This window comes from Phyllobates terribilis, unplaced genomic scaffold (genome assembly GCF_046119375.1).
Source record: "Phyllobates terribilis strain yellow unplaced genomic scaffold, ASM4611937v1 Scaffold_12__6_contigs__length_324123572, whole genome shotgun sequence".
In the NCBI taxonomy this organism is placed as follows: Eukaryota; Metazoa; Chordata; class Amphibia; order Anura; family Dendrobatidae; genus Phyllobates; species Phyllobates terribilis.
In genome coordinates this window covers 68,017,250-68,038,003 of record NW_027362772.1, presented here as the reverse complement: position 1 = coordinate 68,038,003, position 20,754 = coordinate 68,017,250, and the positions used below count along the sequence as shown (strand labels likewise).

The 20,754-nt window shown below is 46.3% G+C and overlaps 1 protein-coding gene across 2 annotated transcripts in view; it reads right to left on the bottom strand.

Annotated features, from left to right (window-relative positions):
- LOC141173077 (cell adhesion molecule CEACAM8-like) overlaps nucleotides 1-20,754 on the bottom strand; it is a 180,019-nt gene that overhangs the window by 15,542 nt on the left and 143,723 nt on the right. For both annotated transcript variants that reach the window (XM_073657720.1, XM_073657721.1), the window contains 2 exons: nucleotides 19,159-19,208; nucleotides 14,255-14,287 (listed from right to left, as the gene is read on the bottom strand). In XM_073657720.1, the coding sequence (XP_073513821.1) occupies nucleotides 14,255-14,287; nucleotides 19,159-19,208 (83 nt within the window). The remainder of the gene's footprint in view (nucleotides 1-14,254; nucleotides 14,288-19,158; nucleotides 19,209-20,754) is intronic.

Genomic DNA, 20,754 nt, shown 5'->3' with positions numbered 1-20,754 from the left:
TGCAACGCTCTCTGCAGAGAATTAAAGAGGAGGCATTGCAGCCAGAGTATGATGAGATGGATCAAGAAGCCGTAGCGGGCGATTGCACACAGCCCAGCCTCATCTCATCCCAACGTGCATTGGGGGACAATGAGGGAGAGGAGGAGGAGGAGGAGGAAGAACAGGAGCTGCTATCATGCGTTGTAGACGGTAGTACCTGTACAAGTGTCATACCGTCGGTTCAGCGTGGGTGGCCTGAGGACAGGGGGGAGGAGGAAGAGGAGGAGGAGGAGGAGGAGAGCATGATCTGTCGTCATCTTGGTGAGGACACTGAAATCTTGCCCGTTACCAGTCTGGCACGCATGGCTGACTTTATGTTACGCTGCCTTAACCGTGACCCTCGCGTTGTCAAAATGTTGGGTGACAGTCATTACTGGTTGGTGACACTTCTAGACCCTCGCTACAAGGAGAACTTTCACTCTCTTATTCCTGAGGTGGAGAGGTCTACAAAAATGGGGCAATACCAGAAGGCCCTTGGGCAGAACTCTTAAAAAAATTCCCATCTGAACACGCTAGCGGCAGAGGTCACAGTTCATTGCCCAACCAAGGCGTACAGGCGAGAGAGATGCAACTCCAATCCAGCAGAGGCAGGGGAACACTGTCAACGTTCTGGGACAGTTTTCTGACACCCGCCAAGCTTACAGGCCCTGAGGCGCGGAGTACTCTCACAAGGAGTGGAAAGTTTCAAAAGATGGTGAGGGAGTACCTTGCCGATCGTACCAGCGTCCTCCGTGATTCCTCTGTGCCTTTTAATTATTGGGTATCCAAGCTGGACTCTTGGAATGAACTCGCTTTGTACGCCTTGGAGGTCCTGGCCTGACCTGCCGCTAGCGTGCTATCGGAGCATGTTTTTAGTGCCGCTGGGGGAATTATAACTGATAAGCGCACTCGCCTGTCAACTGACAATGGTGACAAGCTGACCCTTATCAAAATGAACAAGGGCTGGATTGGGCCAGACTTCTCATCACCACCAAATGACAGCAGAGTAACATAAAGTCAAATCCACTGTGTTATTTCGGGAGGTGTATTCACATGCACCGCTTCACACCCACACATGGGTATACGCTTCCTCATTTCGGCTGTTTAATCTTCTTCTCCTTATCCTCAGTTTCCACCACCACTATACCACCAGGGTGCCAGCATTGCAAGTTCCTCCGTCCTAATTTTGGCAGCTTTTGCTGGGAAAGCATAAGCAAATACCATGGGACACCCACTCCCCAATAATGGGACTTATGTTTGTAATATGCTGTACTGCATGGCTCTTGTAAGGGGCATTGCAAGTTGCTCCGTCCTAATTTTTGGCTGCTTTTGCTGGGAAAGCATAAGCAAATACTATGGGACACCCACTCCCCAATAATGGGACTTATGTTTGTAATATGCTGTACTGCATGGCTCTTGTAAGGGGCATTGCAAGTTGCTCTGTCCTAATTTTTGGCAGCTTTTGCTGGGAAAGCATAAGCAAATACTATGGGAGACCCACTCCCCAATAATGAGACTCATGTTTGTAATATGCTGTACTGCATGGCTCTTGTAAGGGGCATTGCAAGTTGCTCCGTCCTAATTTTTGGCAGCTTTTGCTTGCAAGGCATAAGCAAATACTATGGGAGACCCACTCCCCAATAATGGGACTTATGTTTGTAATATGCTGTACTGCATGTGACGCGCCCCCTGGGCCGTGTGTACACGTGTGTGGGATACCCGGTGCCGGGTCTCTGGGGTCTGTAGTCTCCGTGGCGGTGACCCGGTCCCGTGGCTCAGGCTGGTCAAACCAGTGGCAGTCTTTCTTAGGTTCTGAGGTTAATTGTCCGACTGCGCCACCCGTGGATTGCGGTCAGGGAGTACCACCGCTGCGAGGCAGACCGCTGAGGCTGGTGTTCTGTGCGCAGCATAGAATGGGATAACTCCCCTCGGAAGGAGTATAGCCTCAGGGCAGTGAGTGTGGATGATGGGGGTGATGGTGCACGAGCGCAGCAGGAACGACTCAGAGTCTTTGCAGTGCACTTCAGGGTCTTTACTGATGATTATAAGGTAGACCCTGCCGGGAGTACTGGCTAGCCTGGTCAGTCTGTGAGCAAGCAGGAGTTCCCCTGGCCAGGTGGAGTTGTAGGCCTCCCCGTCTGTCTGCACTCTTCCTGGCTACCTTGCTGTAAGCGGGTAGAAGTAGCCCACGTCCCTGAGTGTACCGTGTAGTGCTCAACCGTATGGCTGGTGACTTGGGGCCTTCTGTTAGCCTCCGCTCCACGACGGCGGTGCTGGTCCCTTGCTTGTGACTGAACCTCCGGGCTTCTATGGCCAGAAGACCTGAAATCCCCTGCCGGCTGGTTTCCGCTGCTGGATATATAAGTCCTCACAGCTTCGGACTCCTGTGTCCGATTCCTATTGTCTTCTGCCAGGGCGAGCTCTGCTCAGCTTCCAGCCCCTGGTCTTTAGCTCCTAGCTCCTACAGAGCTCCTTGCTGTTACTTTCCCTGCTCTCACTCTGACTCTGACTGTTCTCTGACTCACTCAACCCCGCCCCAGATCCAGTTTATAAGGACAGAATTCTCCCCTCCCAGGACTGGGGCAGGAGGATGTTGCATGTTTAAGGGATCCTGACCAGGAAACCTCCCACTTTCTCTCCGACGTAATATCTCTATTACTGTGGTGACCAGACCCCTGGGGTGCCACACATGGCTCTTGTAAGGGGCATTGCAGTTCCTCATAATTTTTGGAAAGCCTTCCATTCACTGCTTAGGCCAACAGTGCACGAGAGACCCAGTTGCTATAAATCGAAAAAAAGGTTTAGTTAACGCCCTCTGACGACCTCCATGTCATTTCCAAGGGGCATTGGAGTGGCTCGAAATTTTTGGTAGGCATTGCACTCACTGTATGCCCTATAACTGTGTAGCCGAACCGCTCCTTTTGTTACAGAAACATATCCCACAAGACATATCTGGTTAACTGGCCTGATATTGATGTGAATGGTCCCTGTTCCTCCTGCTCTTTCTCCTTTGCCACCACCTCATCCATCATTTATCACCTGAAGCTTTGTTTTAACGGGAGTCATAGAACTGGGATAGTAGCAGGAAAACATCCAGCAATCCTCGGAGGAGGTAGGATATGCGCCAAAACGCGGACCACCTCAGGCCTAGCCGCTACTACATACATGCGATTGCATTCCAAGAAAACAAAGCAGATGCTAACTTCTATCATCATCATCATGCTCCTCACCTAGGCACTCTCAACTCCCCTGATGGAGAAGCCAGGGCCCACCGGAGGAGTCTGGTTCTCTGGTGGGCTCGTCCAATGCTGCCCTAAAGCAGGCCAGGCCAGGCTAAGAAAAGTGTGGGGGAAGGTGACAGGAGAAATCAGGGCGGCTGGGGACCGAGTATGGACACCTGGCCGCCACCTGGCGGCTGGGGACCGAGCGTGGACACCCGGCCGCCGAGCGGCTGGGGACAGAGTATGGATACCTCGCTTCCGAAGCGGCCATGAGGTAGTGGCCAGCTTCGGCCTCCTCCAAACTAAAAGGCCCCATTTCAAGTGAAAGCTAGCAGTATGGTATTGCAACCTGCGGGTGGGTGGGTGGTTGACTGCATATTTTCGCTTGCATTGCAAGGAATGGGGGAGGTACAATTGAACACTGCCCTGGGACAAGGACTTGCACGGGGATAGTTGCAAGTCTGCATCTTCTGATGCGGCAAGGATCACTTCTGATGGGCACACTTTTAGACAGTGACCTGGGGGTCAGAGATGCTTCCAGGGGTCTTCCCCATGCTGATCCCTTGTCTTTTCAGCACTGTATGCATGTGTCACACAGCACATGGCCAGATAAGGTTGTAAAATGTTAAAATGACATTTCCCGGTGAACGCATTTGTCACGGTTGAAAGCAATACAAAAGTGCAAAAACGCATGAAAAATGCTACTTGTGAACATAGCCCAAGGTGTGGAGGAGTATTTTTGTTTTTGTTTATTTATTTTACCTTATACACAAGTTTTTACTCTGGAAAGGAAATTCCTTAACATATTTCACAGGAAAACTGTTTCAGTTTCGTTTTTGAACGTTTTATTGTGAGCCCGCAAAAGTGGCTTAATACCTCTGACCACGTTGTTGACAGCAGTGACCTGGGGGTCAGAAATGCTTCCAGGGGCGATCCCCATGCTGCCCCCATTTCTTTTGAGCACTGTCACTATCGTTTTGGGCACTTTTTAGGCTTTCTACAGACTGCCGGGGGTGCTGCTGCAAAAATGCTCGGGTCTCTCATAGACTAACATTGGGCTCGTTGCTCGGGTCGAGCACCCGAGTATCATGGTAAGCTCGGCCCGAGCTTCGAGCACCCGAGCATTTTAGTGATCGCTCAACACTATCAGTCGTCATCTTGGTGAGGACACGGAAGTCTTGCCCGTTACCAGTCTGGCACCCATGGCTGACTTTATGTTACGCTGCCTTAACCGTGACCCTCGCATTGTCAAAATGTTGGGTGACAGTCATTACTGGTTGATGACACTTTTAGACCCCCTCTACAAGGAGAACTTTCACTCTCTTATTCCTGAGTTGGAGAGGTCTACAAAAATGGGGCAGTACCAGAAGGCCCTTGCTACATAACTATTAAAAAAATTCCCATCTGAACACGGTAGCGGCAGAGGTCACAGTTCGCTGCCCAACTAAGGCATACAGGCGAGAGAGACGGAACTCCAATCAAGCAGAGGCAGGGGAACACTGTCAATGTTCTAGGGCAGTTTTCTGAGACCTGCCCAGCTTACAGGCCCTGAGGCGCAGGGTACTCTCACAAGGAGTGGAAAGTTTCAAAAGATGGTGAGGGAGTACCAGCGTCCTCCTTGATTCCTCTGTGCCTTTTAATTATTGGGTATCCAAGCTGGACACTTGGAATGAACACTCTGTATGCCTTGGAGGTCCTGGCCTGCCCTGCCGCTAGCGTGTTATCGGAGCGTGTTTTTAGTGCCGCTGGGGGAATTATAACTGATAAGCGCACTCGCCTGTCAACTGACAATGCTGACAACCTGACCCTTATCAAAATGATGCAGAACTGTTAAAAAAATTCCCATCTGAACACGCTAGTGGCAGAGGTCACAGTTCTTTACCGAACCAAGGTGTACAGGCGAGAAAGGCGCAACTCCAATCCAGCAGAGGCAGGGGAACACTGTCAACATTCTGGGACAGTTTTCTGAGACCCACCAAGCTTACAGACCCTGAGACGCAGGGTACTCTCACAAGGAGTGGAAAGTTTCAAAGATGGTGAGGGAGTACCTTGCCAACCGTACCAGCGTCCTCCGTGATTCCTCTGTGCCTTTTAATTATTGGGCATCCAAGCGGGACACTTGGAATGAACTCGCTCTGTACGACTTGAAGGTCCTTGCCTGCCCTGCCGCTAGCATGTTATCGGAGCGTGTTTTTAGTGCCAATGGTGGAATTATAACTGATAAGCGCACTCGCCTGTCACCTGTCAACTGACAATACTGACAAGCTGACCCTTATCAAAATGAACAAGGGCTGGATTGGGCCAGACTTCTCATCACCACCAAATGACAGCAGAGTAACATAAAGTCAAATCCACTGTGTTATTTCGGGAGGTGTATTCCCATGCATCGCTTCACACCCACACATGGGTATACGCTTCCTCATTTCGGCTGTTTTTTGCTCTTCTCCTTATCCTCAGCCTCCACGACCACTATACCACCAGGGTGACCGTGGTCCATGTTGCCAGCATTGCAAGTTCCTCTGTCCTCATTTTTGGCAGCTTTTGCTTGGAAGGCATAGGCAAAGACTATGGGAGACCCACTCCCCAATAATGGGAATAATGTTTTTAATATGCTGTACTGCATGGCTCTTGTAAGGGACATTGCAAGTTCCCCCTTCCTAATTTTTGGCAGCTTTTGCTTGGAAGGCATAGGCAAAGACTATGGGAGACCCACTCTCCAATAATGGGAATAATGTTTTTAATATGCTGTACTGCATGGCTCTTGTAAGGGGCATTAAAATCGTCTTGTTAAGCTACTGTGACCTCCACGTCTCTTCCAAGGGTCGTTAATATTGTCTTTTTATTCCACTGCGACCTCCACCACTCTTCCAAGGGGCATTAAAAGCGTCTTGTTAAGCTACTGTGACCTCCACGTCTCTTCCACAGGGCGTTGATATTGTCTTTTTATTCCACTGTAACCTCCACCACTCTTCCAAGGGGCATTGATATAGTCTTTTTATTCCTCTGCGACCTCCACCACTCTTCCAAGGGGCATTAAAACCGTCTTGTTAAGCTACTGTGACCTCCACGTCTCTTCCACGGGGCATTGATATTGTCTTTTTATTCCACTGTAACCTCCACCACCTAGCAGCTACTACATACATACGCTTGCATTCCAAGGAACAGAAAGCTAAGGAGGTGGATGGCCTCATGATCATGAATAATTTACTCGTTGTGTAGGAGGCCGACCACTGCTGATGTCTACCTTCTGAACTTTGTGTTGAAGCCTGATTGACCCAGGACCCGCAATCCTCTATGTCTGGAGGACGTGTTGCATCCCAGTGTCCAACTGTGTCCCGGCTTCCACAATATTAACCCAGTGTGAAGGCGTCAGTGAGATGGACCATTCCTGGCCACATTCGCTTGTCCACGTGTTTGTGGTTAGGCTGTCCTTCCCACTAAATGCACTGGGGAGGGCACAGGTAATGTTTTGGTATGCGCGCTAGTGTATAAGGCGCGCCGGGACAAATAGGGGCGGCTTGGGACCGTTTATGGACACCCGGCCACCCCCACGCGGCTGGGGACTGTGTGTGGGCACCCGGCCGCGGGGCGGCTGGGGATTGAGTATGGACACCCGGCCGCCCCCTGGTGGCTGGGGACCAAGCGTGGATACCCGGCCGCCGGGCGGCTGGGGACTGAGTATCAATACCAGGCTACCGACGCAGTCATGACGTGGTGGTCAGATTCCACCTCCACATGCCTAAAAGGCCCAATTTCAAGTGCAAGCAAGCTAGCAGTATGGTATTGCAGCCTGGGGGGTGGGTGGGTGGCAGGCTGCATACTTGCGCTTGTATTGCAAGTTATGGGGGAGGTACAATTGAACACTGCCCTGGGACAAGGACTTGCACGGGGATAGTTGCAAGTCTGCATCTTCTGATGCGGCAAGGATCACTTCTGATGGGCACACTTTTAGGCAGTGACCTGGGTGTCAGAGATGCTTCCAGGGGTCTTCCCCATGCTGTTCCCATGTCTTTTTAGCACTGTATGCATGTGTCACACAGCACATGGCCAGATAAGGTTGTAAAATGTTAAAATGACATTTCCCGGTGAATGCATTTGTCACGGTTGAAAGCAATACAAACGTGCAAAAACGCATAAAAAATGCTACTTGTGAACATAGCCCAAGGTGTGGAGGAGTATTTTTGTTTTTGGTTATTTATTTTACCTTATACACAAGTCTTTACCCTGGAAAGGATGTTCCTTAACCCCTTTCCGACCTGGTCAGTAATAGTACGCACCAGGTCGGGAAGGCCGGTTCAGTGGGGGCTCCGGCGGTGAGCCCGCACTGAAGCGAGCACATGTCAGCTGATTATTGGAATCCCAATCCACCCGCGGCTGTTAATATGTTAAATCTCTGACAGTGGCATTTAACTCGCGCTTCCGGGAGTCCTAAGCCCTGCCCATCAGTGACCCCGTCACGTGATCGCGGGTCACCAATGGGTGGGCATGACAACTCAGGGTCTGCAGCAGACGCCTGTGGTTGTCATGTCTCAATTGCTATGAGCGCCACCTAGTGGTCAGCGCTCATAGCAAGTGAGCATTTCTCCTGCATACAAGCGATCTGCTCATCGCTTGTAAGCAGTAGAAGCAATCAGACAACTGCTGCTTCTAGTCTCCTCTGGAGACTATAGAAGCAAGCAGAAAGTGTAAAAAAAAGTTTTTAAAAAAATAAAAAAAATAAAAAATATATAAAAGTTTAAGTCACCCCCCTTTCGCCCCATTCAAAATAAAATATATATATATAAAAAAAAAAATACATACACATATTTGGTATCGCCGCGTTCAGAATCGCCCGATCTATCAATATAAAAGAAGAATTAATACAATCAGTAAACGGCGTAGCGAGAAAAAAATTTTAAACGCCAGAATTAAGTTTTTTTGGTCGCTACAACTTTGCAATAAAATGCAATAACGGGCGATCAAAACATCGGATCTACCCCAAAATTGTATCAATAAAAACGTCAGCCCGGCTCGCAAAAAATAAGCCCTCACCTGGCCACAGATCCCGAAAAATGGAGAAGCTAAGGGTCTCGGAAAATGGCGTCATTTTTTTTTTTTTTTTTAAGCAAGCTTTGGATTTTTTTTTCACCACTTAAATAAAAAAGAACCTATACATGTTTGGTGTCTATGAACTCGTAATGACCTTGAAAATAATGATGGCAGGTCAGTTTTAGCAATCTGTGAACGTGGTAAAAAAAGGACCCAAAAAACAACTGTGGAATTGCATTTTTTTTGCAGTTTCACTGCACTTGGAATTTTTTTCCCATTTTCCAGCACACGATATGGTAAAACCAGTGATGGTGTTTAAAAGTACAACTCGTCCCGCAAAAAATAAGCCCTCACATGGCCATATTGAACGAAAATTAAAAAAGTTCTGGCTCTGGGAAGAAGGGGAGCAAAAAAGGAAAACACAAAAACAGAAAGACCCATGGTCGTTAAGGGGTTAACATATTTCACAGGAAAGCACTTTCACTTTCGTTTTTGAACGTTTCATTGTGAGCCTGTAAAAGTGGCTTAATACCTCTGACCACGTTGTTGACAGCAGTGACCTGGGGGTCAGAAATGCTTCCAGGGGCGATCCCCATGCTGTCCCCATGTCATTTGTGCACTGTCACTATCGTTTTGGGCACTTTTTACGCTGTCTACAGACTGCCGGGGGAGCCGCCGCAAAAATGTTCGGGTCTCCCATAGACTAACATTGGGCTCGTTGCTTGGGTCGAGCATGCGAGTATCACAGTGAGCTCGGCCCGAACTTCGAGCACCCGAGCATTTTAGTGCTCGCTCAACACTAGTTACCAGCAGATACTGTGTTTCTGTTACGTTTTGAGTGCTGAACACTCGACGGTCCCATGGTTGGCAAGTTGGAACTGTGAGATTCACTACGTGCACCACTAGAGTTTAGGGGAAAAGCACATGTAAGATTCTGCAACAGTCTCTGCTGATACTCCTGCATGCGTGCATCTCTTTCTATGGCACGAATAATTTCTGCAAATTTACTTTTGTACCGGGGATCTAACAGTGTGGCTACCCAGTAGTCAGGATTGTTTCTAATTCTCACAATTCGAGGGTCATGTTGCAGGTAGTGCAGCAAGAAGGCACTCATGTGTGTTGCGCATCCAGGAGCACCAAGTCCCTGTTGTGTTGGTGGCAAGGTAACAATCATGCATCCTTCCTCTGTCCTCTCCCCCCAACCTCGCACAACAGAAATGTGATCAAAGTCTCCCTCTTCTGATGAGTCTTCCATCAGTTAGTCCTCCACTTCTTCCTGGGCTCCTGCACCTTCCTCACTAGTTTGGCTGCTACTATGCTCCCTGGTAAATCCATCTCCCCCACCCTCACATGCCTGCCGCCTTGGTGCTGCCGACCATCTGGTACTTGCAGATGTTAGCCCTTCTGCATACAACTCCTCCTCCTCTACTTCCTCCACCTGCTCTTGTGCCACCACCTGACTCCGAATTCTGTGTAACATGTGCTCCAGCATGTAAATCACCGGAATAGTAATGCTGATAATGGCATCGTCAGCACAAAACATCTTCGTCGTCATTTCAAAACTGTGCAGAAGGGTGCATAGGTCCCTGATCTGAGACCACTCCTCCAGCGTGATTTGCCCCACCTCTTGATCTCGTTGGCCCAGGCTATGCATCAGAACGTATTGCACCAGGGCTTGTCGGTGCTGCCACAGTCGCTGCAACATGTGCAGAGTTGAATTCCACCGGGTAGGAACATTGCATTTTAGCCGGTGAAGTGGCAGGCCCAACGACTTCTGTAGAGATGTAAGTCGCTGAGCTGCGGGATGCGAATGGCGGAAGTGAGCACACAGCGACCGTGCCCTCTGCAGAAGGCCATCTAGTCCGGGATAGTGGGCTAAAAATTGCTGGACAACCAGGTTCAACACGTGAGCCATACAAGGCACGTGTGTGACATTGCCCCGGCAAAGGGCCGCACCCAGGTTTGCAGCATTGTCGCACACAGCCTTCCCTGGTTTCAGGTCCAGTGGAGACAACCATTCATGAAACTGGTTCTCCAGAGCTGACCACAACTCCTCAGCTGTGTGACTCACATTTCCCAGACATTTCAAAGTAAAAACCGCCTGATGACGTTGAGCCCTGCTATCAGCATAGTAAGGAGGTGTGCAGGATCCCTTCTGCGCAGTTAGAAAGCTTGTGGCATGACCAGACAGGCTTTTGGTGCAGGTGGAGGACCGAGAGGAGGTTGAGGAGGCAGAAGCAGTGGAGGAACTTCGAGATAAAGAGGATTGACGCACAACTCGTGGGGACGGCAAGACTTGGACAGCAGCCCCTTGTCCTGCTGTCACCATAGTTACCCAGTGCCCAGTCAGCGACATGTAACGCCCCTGTCCATGCCTACTCGCCCAAGTGTCTGTGGTGAAATGCACCCTGTCACACACAGAGTTTCTCAAAGAAGTGATGTTGTGTGCGACATGCTGGTGTAGCGCAGGCACACCTTTCTTTGAGAAGTAGTGCCGACTGGGCATCTGGTACTGGGGCACATAAGGTCTCGAAAATCCTCTGTGTCCACCAGGCGGAAAGGCAGCATTTCTGTAGCCAAGAGCTTGCAGATAGTGAAATTCAACCTCTTCGCTTTCTCATGGCTAGGAGGAAATGGTCTTTTACTTGTCCACATCTGAGGGACCGAGGGCTGGCTGTTGTGCTTAGACGGGGTTGAGAAGGGTGTCCCCGGCAAACTGCCGGTCTGTGAGGAAGACTCAGGCGGACATGTTAGGTTGCCTTGATCCAAAGGTGGTGCTATCGATGTCGGACAGCGCTGAACACCAGCTGGTGTTTCCACCTCCAAAGAAAATGATGACCTGCCAATCAAGCTGGCTGTTGCGGGTAAAGAGGTGGCAGGTCTGCGTCCCAAAACAGGTGTGACTGCTGTCCCCCCAGTCACAGAGGATGAAGAGGCCGCAGATGCACAAGATGTGGCAGACGGTGGCATTGTAGCACAGTGAGCTTCCCACTGCAACTTATGCTTCATATCCATGTGCCGGTTCATGCATGAAGTACTCAAACTATGTATTTTTTGGCCTCTACTTAGCTTTTGCTGACAAATGTTACAGATAACACGAGTTGGGTCATCCTTATCGATCTGAAAAAATGCCCAGGCTATGAAAGGCTTAGCACCCATGCGACCTGAAGAGCCACCACGACTTGTGGTCAGAGGCAGAGTTGTGTTTGAGGATGCAGTTGTTGACGTGCTTCCAGTACTACGTCTCTGTCCAGGAAGGCGCAACCTGAACTCGTCGTCACTAGCATCCTCCTCCACCTCCTCTGCTGACCTCATCGACTGGCTGACTGTGGGTTGACAGTTAATGGGATCTCCAACCTCGTCATCATCACTCTGTGTGTTATCACACCCGTCGTCCTCAGAGCCAACCTCTTCCTGCCCTGACAAAAAACTCAAGTTTTCGCTCCAATCAGGTATTTGAGTCTCATCATCATCTTCCTCATTGTCTCCACCAACAGGAGTTACAGTTTGGGAACAAGGGTCTACATTATGGTCAGAACCTTTTGCTTCTGGTCCTGGATCCGACTCATAAAGATTCTGGGCATCAGTGCAGATCATTTCCTCATCTGGATTCACAGAAGCTCTGGAGCCGACCTCTGATTCCCAGGCTATAGTATGAGTAAACAGCTCTGCAGACTCAACCATCTGTTCTACCCCATACTCAGACGGGCAGCTGGAGACTTGGGAGCTGTGAGGAAGCAAGTGCGATTGGGGTGACACCTCTGAGGACTGGAGTATTTGTGATGTTGAAGTTGTGGTGGAGGAGAGCCCACTTAAAGGAGCACTTGATATCCGTTGATGCACCTGCTGTTTTTGTGCCTCATCTGGAATTTGTAGCGATTGGCGTGGCCGTAAGAAAGGGATCTTATCACATTGTCCGCTAAAAGAAGTAGACATCTTAGTTTGGCTGGAAGATGGTCTTTCTTTTGCAGATGTTACTGTTGCTTTAACACCTACCCCTCAGACACAACCTTTTTTTCCCTTCTCAACACGCCTATTCCCCTTTTCACCAGCAGCAGGCCTTTTTCCACTCATTTTGGTGGTTAACTAATTGACAACTCTGGAGTTGTTTGCACAAAAAACAATGGATGGGAACCGAGCAGAGCTGAGTGGCCAACCTGTGGTATTAGCCCAAAAGTATTGGCTGGGTTAGATGCAGATAAAAATTGTTTTGAATTTGCAACCTGGTGGAGGTTAGTATAGATGGACTAATAGAACAAGTCCCACACACTACTACAAGCCTAAATATTTTTTCAGAGCTAGATGCAGAAAAAAATTGTATTGAATTTGCAACCTGGTGGAGGTTAGCATAGATGGACTAATAGAACAAGTCCCACACACTGCCACAAGCCGAAATATTTTTTCAGAGCTAGATGCAGATAAAAATTATATTGAATTTGCAACCTGCTGGAGGTTAGTATAGATGGACTAATAGAACAAGTCCCACACACTGCTACAAGCCGAAATATTTTTTCAGAGCTAGATGCAGATAAAAATTATATTGAATTTGCAACCTGGTGGAGGTTAGTATAGATGGACTAATAGAGCAAGTCCCACACACTGCTACAAGCCGAAATATTTTTTCAGAGCTAGATACAGATAAAAATTATATTGAATTTGCAACCTGGTGGATGGTAGTATAGATGGACTAATAGAACAAGTCCCACACACTGCTACAAGCCGAAATATTTTTTCAGTGCTAGTTGCAGATAAAAATGATATTGAATTTGCAACCTGGTGGAGGTTAGTATAGATGGACTAATAGAACAAGTCCCACACACTGCTACAAGCCGAAATGTTTTTTCAGAGCTAGATGCAGATAAAAATTATTTTGAATTTGCAACCTGGTGGAGGTTAGTATAGATGGACTAATAGAATGATGCTATGCCCAAAAGGTTTTACTTCACTAGGTGCAGTAAAAAAATTTGTATTCTATACACAGGTGGTGTACCTTGCAACACAGATAGGCTACTCCACTGACTAACACACACTGCAAGAGGCCAAAAAGGATTTGCTTTGCTAGATTTAGCCAAATGCTGTGAAAAAAACTAGCACAGCACTGGCACAGACCTGCCTGGCAAGAAGTGATAGGAACTGATGTAACCTAGCCCTCAAAAGGACTGCAATTACAATTAGTCTTTACTCCCAACCTATCTATTTACGAGAACAGACCTGCCTGATAAAAGTGATAGGAACTGATGTAACCTAGCCCTCAAAAGGACTGCAATTACAATTAGTCTTTACTCCCAACCTATCTATTTAAGAGCACAGACCTGCCTGATAAAAGTCGTAGGAAATGATGTAACCTAGTCCTCAAAAGGACTGCAATCACAACTATTCCCTACTCCCAAGCTATCTGTAGATTTGTGCGAAAATTGGCTTGAAATTAAAACTGAAAGTATAGCACACACAGCAACAGCGGTGCCGTCTAACACGCAGCTGCAGCAGTGAGAAAATGGTGGCGACGGGGAAAATGGCTGGGTCTTATAGGGCAAGGACATGTCACATACACTGCCAATGACACATGCCCTTGCTTGTGTGAAAAAAAGCAGTTCGCTCCGTGTGTGCACTGCTGATAGGCTGACAGACTGCGTATTAACATTAATTTTCAGCATTACTGAGAAAAAATCCAGTTATGATTTTGGTGCACGAACAGTTATCGAACAAAACCTCGAACAGCCGAAATTTTTTCAAATTGTTCGTGTTCGCCTAACGGCTCGAACACCGCCCAAAACAGCTCGAATTTGAGATTGGCGAACAGTTCAAGTCGAACACCGCTCATCTCTAGTAAAAACATTTTTTTGTGGTGCAACCTTACTTCTATTACACAGTATCTATTTACAAGGAAAAATTGGAATTGAAGGAAAAAAATCTTAATGTACAGTATTTGCAAAGTTTCCAGTTGGACTCAGCGCAACAAAACTGGAGGACAACGTTTCTCTACTCACCATATAGGAGGGATCTTCTCTTGGTTCTGCTGCCTGTAAAAGAAAAATGGAAAGAGATGATAGTGACAAGAGAGAGGATACCATTGACAAATGACATGTAGTGGAGGGACTTGCTGTTAGAGAGAGGGGGTCTCTAGCCCAATTTTTACCACCAAGGAGCAAGCCGGGGGCTGCGAGATTGCAATAGTTACTTGACTCTGTACAGATGCCATGTAGTTGCCATCACGGGTGGTGCATGTTAGTCTCGAGACCAGTAGACAGAGTGAAAAATGAGACCTCGCTGGAGTTATTTGTGAGTGACCTAGGCAGATGAGACTATACTGTATATGCATGGGAATGGGGGAATCGCATCAGCTGGAAAAAAAATTGTACTCATATTGTAGACTGATTTCATGAAGGACTGGTCAAAGGAAAAATGTGAATGCCGGGATTGAAGGAACATAGTGTGTAGAGTCAGATGAACCAGCTGAGACTAATTCATAAGTCAGAGTATAGTTATTTCTCCTCCTTAAAACATAGGAGCTATATGCTTTAGATATCTCGGTGTAAGTTTACTGTTAAAAAGCTGTTTTCTTTTACAATAACTTCAAGACGATCTATATTGACTACAAAGTAGTCAGGGTCCATTTTCTGGTAGAAACTGCAATGTGGTGTAGGTCCAGAGCCTTAAGTTGTCAGATGGAATTTTCTATGAAAATTAGCAGTCAAGTGGTAATGTGGACCCATAGAGGTGCCAGGGTAACAAAAACAAGAGGTTGATGAAATATGCCCAGACAGAGTAACCTGTGGTAGAGGGTGGTCTCCTAGATACTCAAAAAGGCACAGTTGGTTTAACCTTAACAGCTACCTTTATCGTAACATGAGGGATGAGCAAATCTGAACTGCCGGACACCTAGTGTCTGGTGCCGAACTCCGAACATAGACTTTTTACTGGAAGAGAGGATATGACAGCACCACCATAACTAGCAGTTTCACCGAGCATCTCCCCACCATCCCATAAAAGCGTTCAGCTGTTCTTCCCCCAAATACTGGAGAGAAAAAGAAAGTACACCATTACCCACCTATGAGCCATGGTCCTGAATGACAGCATTTCAAAATTCCTTGTCTTTGAAAGGTTGTCATTCCGGCTGGTGGAGACTCACAGTTTTAAAAAACTGCTGGTGGTGGCTGTCCCACAGTACTTGGTTCCCAGCCACCACTACTTTTCCATGCAAGCCCTCCCTACTCTGCACACACATGTTGCAGACAAAATCAGGTGTGCACTGTGCAACTTCATCAGTGGCAAGGTCTATATAACCACCGATATGTGGACCAGTAAGCATGGGCAGGGCTGTTATATCTCCCGAACTGCCAACTGGGTAAATCTAGTGGTGGCTGGTCCTGAGGCGGAAGGCGTTCTGGCGCATGTCCTGCCACCACCGAGGATTGCTGGACATTACTCTGTCCATGTTGCCTCCTCCTTCTACTCTGCTTCCTCCATTTCTTCCTCATCTGGCCAGCGTAACACCTGCTGGACCAACTTCAGCACAGCCAGGAGTAAATGACAGCTGGCTGTTATGAAACTCATCTCGGTGGAAAGATCCCACACCATGCAGGAGCTGTGGACGGTGATCAAACAACATGGTGGTATGTGTTATAACATGCGAAAACTCGTAGCAGCTTTGAGCCTAGCCAGTTTGATGCACATCCCTTGCATGGCGCATGTTCTGAATTTGGTGGTGCAGAGCTTCTTTAAAATAAGCCCAATATGTCAGATCTGTTGCTGAAAGTAGTGTTCACCTGTCTGCAGCATTACTTCTGCCTTCCTGCTCACAGCCTCATATGCGATGTACCCACAAGGTGGAACTACACCTTGCATATGATGGAAAGACTGTGCACGGAGCAGCAGACAATAGTGAAGTTTCAGCTGCAGCATGCAAGGGTGAGTGGCTCTGCAGAACAACACCACTTCACCACCAATGAATGAACTTCCATGCGGGACGTGTGTGCCATGTTGCATTGCTTTGAGAACTCCACCAACATGTCCAGCACTGATGACGCCATCGTAAGACGTACTATCTCACTTCTATGCCTGCATGAAAAAACCCTTCAGGTGATGATGAATGAGGTGGTGGCACAGGGGGAAGAGGAGGAGGAGCTGGGAACATTCATGCCATTATTAAGCCAGTCGCTAAGACATGGCTCGTAGGGTGGGTTCCTGTACCAACAGTGGCAAGGTACACAACTGTCTAGCCATGGGACAGTTTTGGAGGTGGATGAGTAGGATTATGAGGAGGAAGAGGAACTGTCTTTACCTCAGGGTGGCACTGAAAACAGCTCACAGGCATCACCGGAGCATGGCTGGGCAGATACAGAGGACCCAGAAGATAAATCTCCCACCGAGGACAGCCCATCGTTGCCTCTGGGCATTCAGGCACACACGAGCCAATATATGCTGATGTGCCTGCACAATGACTGCCGAGTTTCTCAGATTATTACCATTGCTGATTACTGGGTGGCCCCCTTTCTGGATTCCCGCTACAAGGACAATGTAGTATTCTTACTTCCGTCACTGGAGTGGAATCGTAAAATGCGGGAATACAAGCATGCTGGTAGATGCTCTACTGATAGCATTCCCACCTGACAGCAGGTGCTCAGTGGAAGAGCAAGGCAGAAGAGGAGGACGAAGTTGCCAACACAACTGGGACACCAGCACCCCCTCAGATGGGAGGGTTAGTCTGGCCAAAATGTGTAAAACTTTCCTCAAATCACAACAACATCCAGCACCACCATCTGATATGGTCTGTATTAGTAGGATGCAGTGTTTCAACAACATGATGGAAGAGTAATGGTGTGCACACGTCTCCATGTACTGAGTGATGAGTCTGCCCTGCACCATTTAACTTCTTGTTCTCTAAATTGAACACATGGCCTAAGCTTGTCCTTTACATCTTGAAGGTGCTGGACTGCCCTGTGGCCAGTGTACTGTCGGAACGTGTGTTTAGCACAGCATGGAGTGTGATCACAGACAAGCGCATCCACCTGTCCACAGCCAATGTGGACTAGCTCACATTCATTAAAATGAACCAAGCGTGGATGCCACAGGACTTGTCCTTACCTTTGGCTGACTAAAGAAAAAGAAGTATCCCCAGCCATTGTTATACTCCACCGCAGATTGTTTATTCTATTTGCCATTTCCAATTTTTTGGGGCCTCCCCAAATTTAAAGAAAAACAAAACATAAAACAAAAAGAGAATAATCCAAAAACAGTGTTGGCTACCTTCTCCTCCTCTGCCTCTTCCACTTACACTGCCACATCTACCTCCTCCTCCTCAACCACCTCTTCCTTTATTTGAACCTCCTCCTCCTTGTTCAAGATTGTTTTTATCTTTTTTATTCTATGTTATTTTAAGTAATTTGTCTAAATAATAAAAAAATCCACAAAAACAGTGTTGGCTAGCCCGCCTTTTATCCACCTCTTCTACCTACACCAAAACGTCTAACTCCACCTCCTCCTCCACTTAGACCTTCGCCTCCTGGTTCAAGATTGTTTATAATTTTTTATTCTATGTTATTTTAAGTAATTTACCTAAAAAAAAGAAAAAGAAAATCACAAAAACACCACAAAAAAAGTGCTGCCTACCTCCTTCTCTGCCTCTTCCATCTACACCACCACATCAACCTGCTCCTTAACTTCCTTCTCCACTTGGATTCCACCTCCTGGTTCAAGATTATTTTTTTTACTCTGTTATTTTAAGTCATTTCCCTATCCAATTTGCTTGCAGAGCTCTTGTCCTGCTCTTACCCCCAGTCTGCATCCTTTTGCAGCCCTCTAGCCCTTACTATGGCCATTTTACAGCCATTTTAAAGCACCGAAGTTTGGGTACCCATTGACTTCTATTGTATTTGGGTTCAGCATCAGGTTTGGGTCAAGCTCTGATGCCCGTTCCGAACTTTGAGGTACAGTTCGGCCAAATCTGATGAACCTGAACATCCATGGATCTGCTCATCCCTAATGACCATACTTTTGAGAATTAGTCTCATGGTGCTCTGTTGTCTGGGCTCTAGGAAGAAACCACAAAGTAGAGCCAAACCAAACTTGGTATTTTGCGACTGTGTCCTCTGTTAAGTGCAAGGTTCCCACCAAGCGTATGTGTAACCACTAAGCTTTGTGTACCATGTAAAGTGATAGCAACCATCAAGCATTATGTGATTCAGTGACAAGAAGGTAATTAAGACTACAAGTGTTGTCATTTAGTGTTCTAACTCCTTACAGAGAAATTATTTGATGGTAAGTGATTATATTGTTTGAATCTGTTAATCGCATCTTATAGATATCAAAAATCAAGTTGGTTCAATGCTAAAATGCAATTTACAATTCTCCATCTTTTATCTGTGATAGTTTATTAAAAATAGAAAATATATTCAAGAATGTAATAAAAATAGCATATAATAATCAAGAATAATCAGAAAAGTGAATGGATCTCATTGTTATAGAAAAGGAAGACTCAAAGTTTGATTAAGTATTTAGTTCCTATATACAGATAAAGAAGAACCAATGTTGATCTGGGGGTCTGTCTGATTGCCAATAGGGGACATGAAGAATTTTCCCACTCTATGTTATGTTGGTCTTTGATGTTTTTACCCTCTGGATTACTGGGGCATAAGATCTTGGTTTTAAAATGTTATGTAATGTTTGTAAAATCTTCTTTTCAACCTATTAACCATAAAAATAAGTCATTATGTTTTTCATAGAGCGTACAGATACATAGGATCATAGTATTCCAGCTATCTATTGTTATTTCCCCAGTGTTGGGGTGTGTATTACAGAACAAGAAAAGGATGGATTTTCAGGAAAAGTTTTCGGATAACTCTGCTTCTATGATAATATTGCAGGGCTCACTTGTTAGGACGTCGTCACCTACCATATCATTTTGATAATCATGGATTTTTTCCTCTCCGTTCTTTGTTGACCCTGAGGGATTTTTCGAAAGATAGAATGAAAAACTTAAATTCAAGCTAACGATTTTATCATCACTTTAAAGTTAATTTCCATATCATTAACAGGTTGTTTAAATCCAAAATTCTGTTCTGGTTAATTTTAACCACTTTGTGACTTTGCGATTTTCCCCTTTTGCACCTTTGTTTTTTACTTCCCTTCTTCCCAGAGCCATAACATTTTTCTTTTTCCGTCAAGTCCGTATGAAGGCTTGTTTTTTGCTGGACGTGTTGTACTTTTGAATGACACCATTCGTTTTACCATACAGTGTGCTGGAAGATGGGAAAAACAATTCCAAGTGCGGTGAAATTGCAAAAAAAAAGTGCAATTCCACAATTGTTTGTCACTAAATGCTAAAACTCACCTGGCAATATGATTCTCCAGGTCATTAGAAGAACGCAGTTACCAAGTGTGTGTATAGGTTTTTACTTAAGTGGTGAAAAATAATTCAAAAGTTTGTAAGAAAAAAAATTTGTGCGTATGTCGCCATTTTCCGAGATCTGTAGCGTTATCATTTTTCAGGATCTGGGGTGGGGTGAGGGCTTATTTTTTGTGCCGTAAGCTAATGTTTCAATTGATACAAGGGTCTACTGCAGACCCCCGCCTGTCATAACAAACCATCGGTGCCCCCGATCACATGACAGGTTCGCCGATGGACGAGATTTGTGACACACTTCCGACTGACGTGATTGACAGCGGGATTTAACAGGTTAACAGCACTGCTCCATCCGCAGCTGTTAAAGGCACTTGATGGCTTTATAAATCAGCCATTGAGTGCAGGGAAAGATGCAGGCTCAGCGTCAGAGCCCCCATCAAAGGTAGGGACACGACCTATGACGTAGGTATACATCAAAGGTTGTGAAGGGGTTAAAGCACAATTAGCGCTATCTTTTGTCAATACTGAGATCCAAATCCAGTTGAGAAAGAATTATTAGTATTTGTATTATATTTATTATTATATATATATATTTTATATTTATTAGCATTCTCTCTGGTAGCAGATGCAGTGAGCCAGTATGTTAAATTTGGATAAGAAGAAAAATTATCTGGAAAGATTTTTGAACCTATTTAGAAAAGAAAAATGGTTTAAGGTTAGACAAATATTCTAAAGGGTTAAACCCAACTCCATAAATGGATATTGTTGGATAGTGTTTGTATGCACAACCAAACAAGCGCAGCGCTTACAAGCACTTTTCTATGCAGCTTGTAAGAGCTGTTTTAAAACTGGCCAGGATCTCTGCAGTACGCTGTTACCTCCTAATCCTGGTCACCTTCAGCGCAGTGCTTACAAGCTAGGCAGCAATGGTGGTCGGTCTCTTAGTCATCGAGCCATAGATAAAAGAAAAGTGTTAGTTTCTCAAGAATGGCTGCAAATTTTAATAATCTGTACATAAAAGTGCTTGTTTTTTACAATATCCTTCTATGAATATGGGAATAACCAATTAAGGAGTAAATACCATTTTTAAACTATATATTTTCTAGAGCCAACATTCTGTGGTTATTATTTTCTTACAGTTTAATA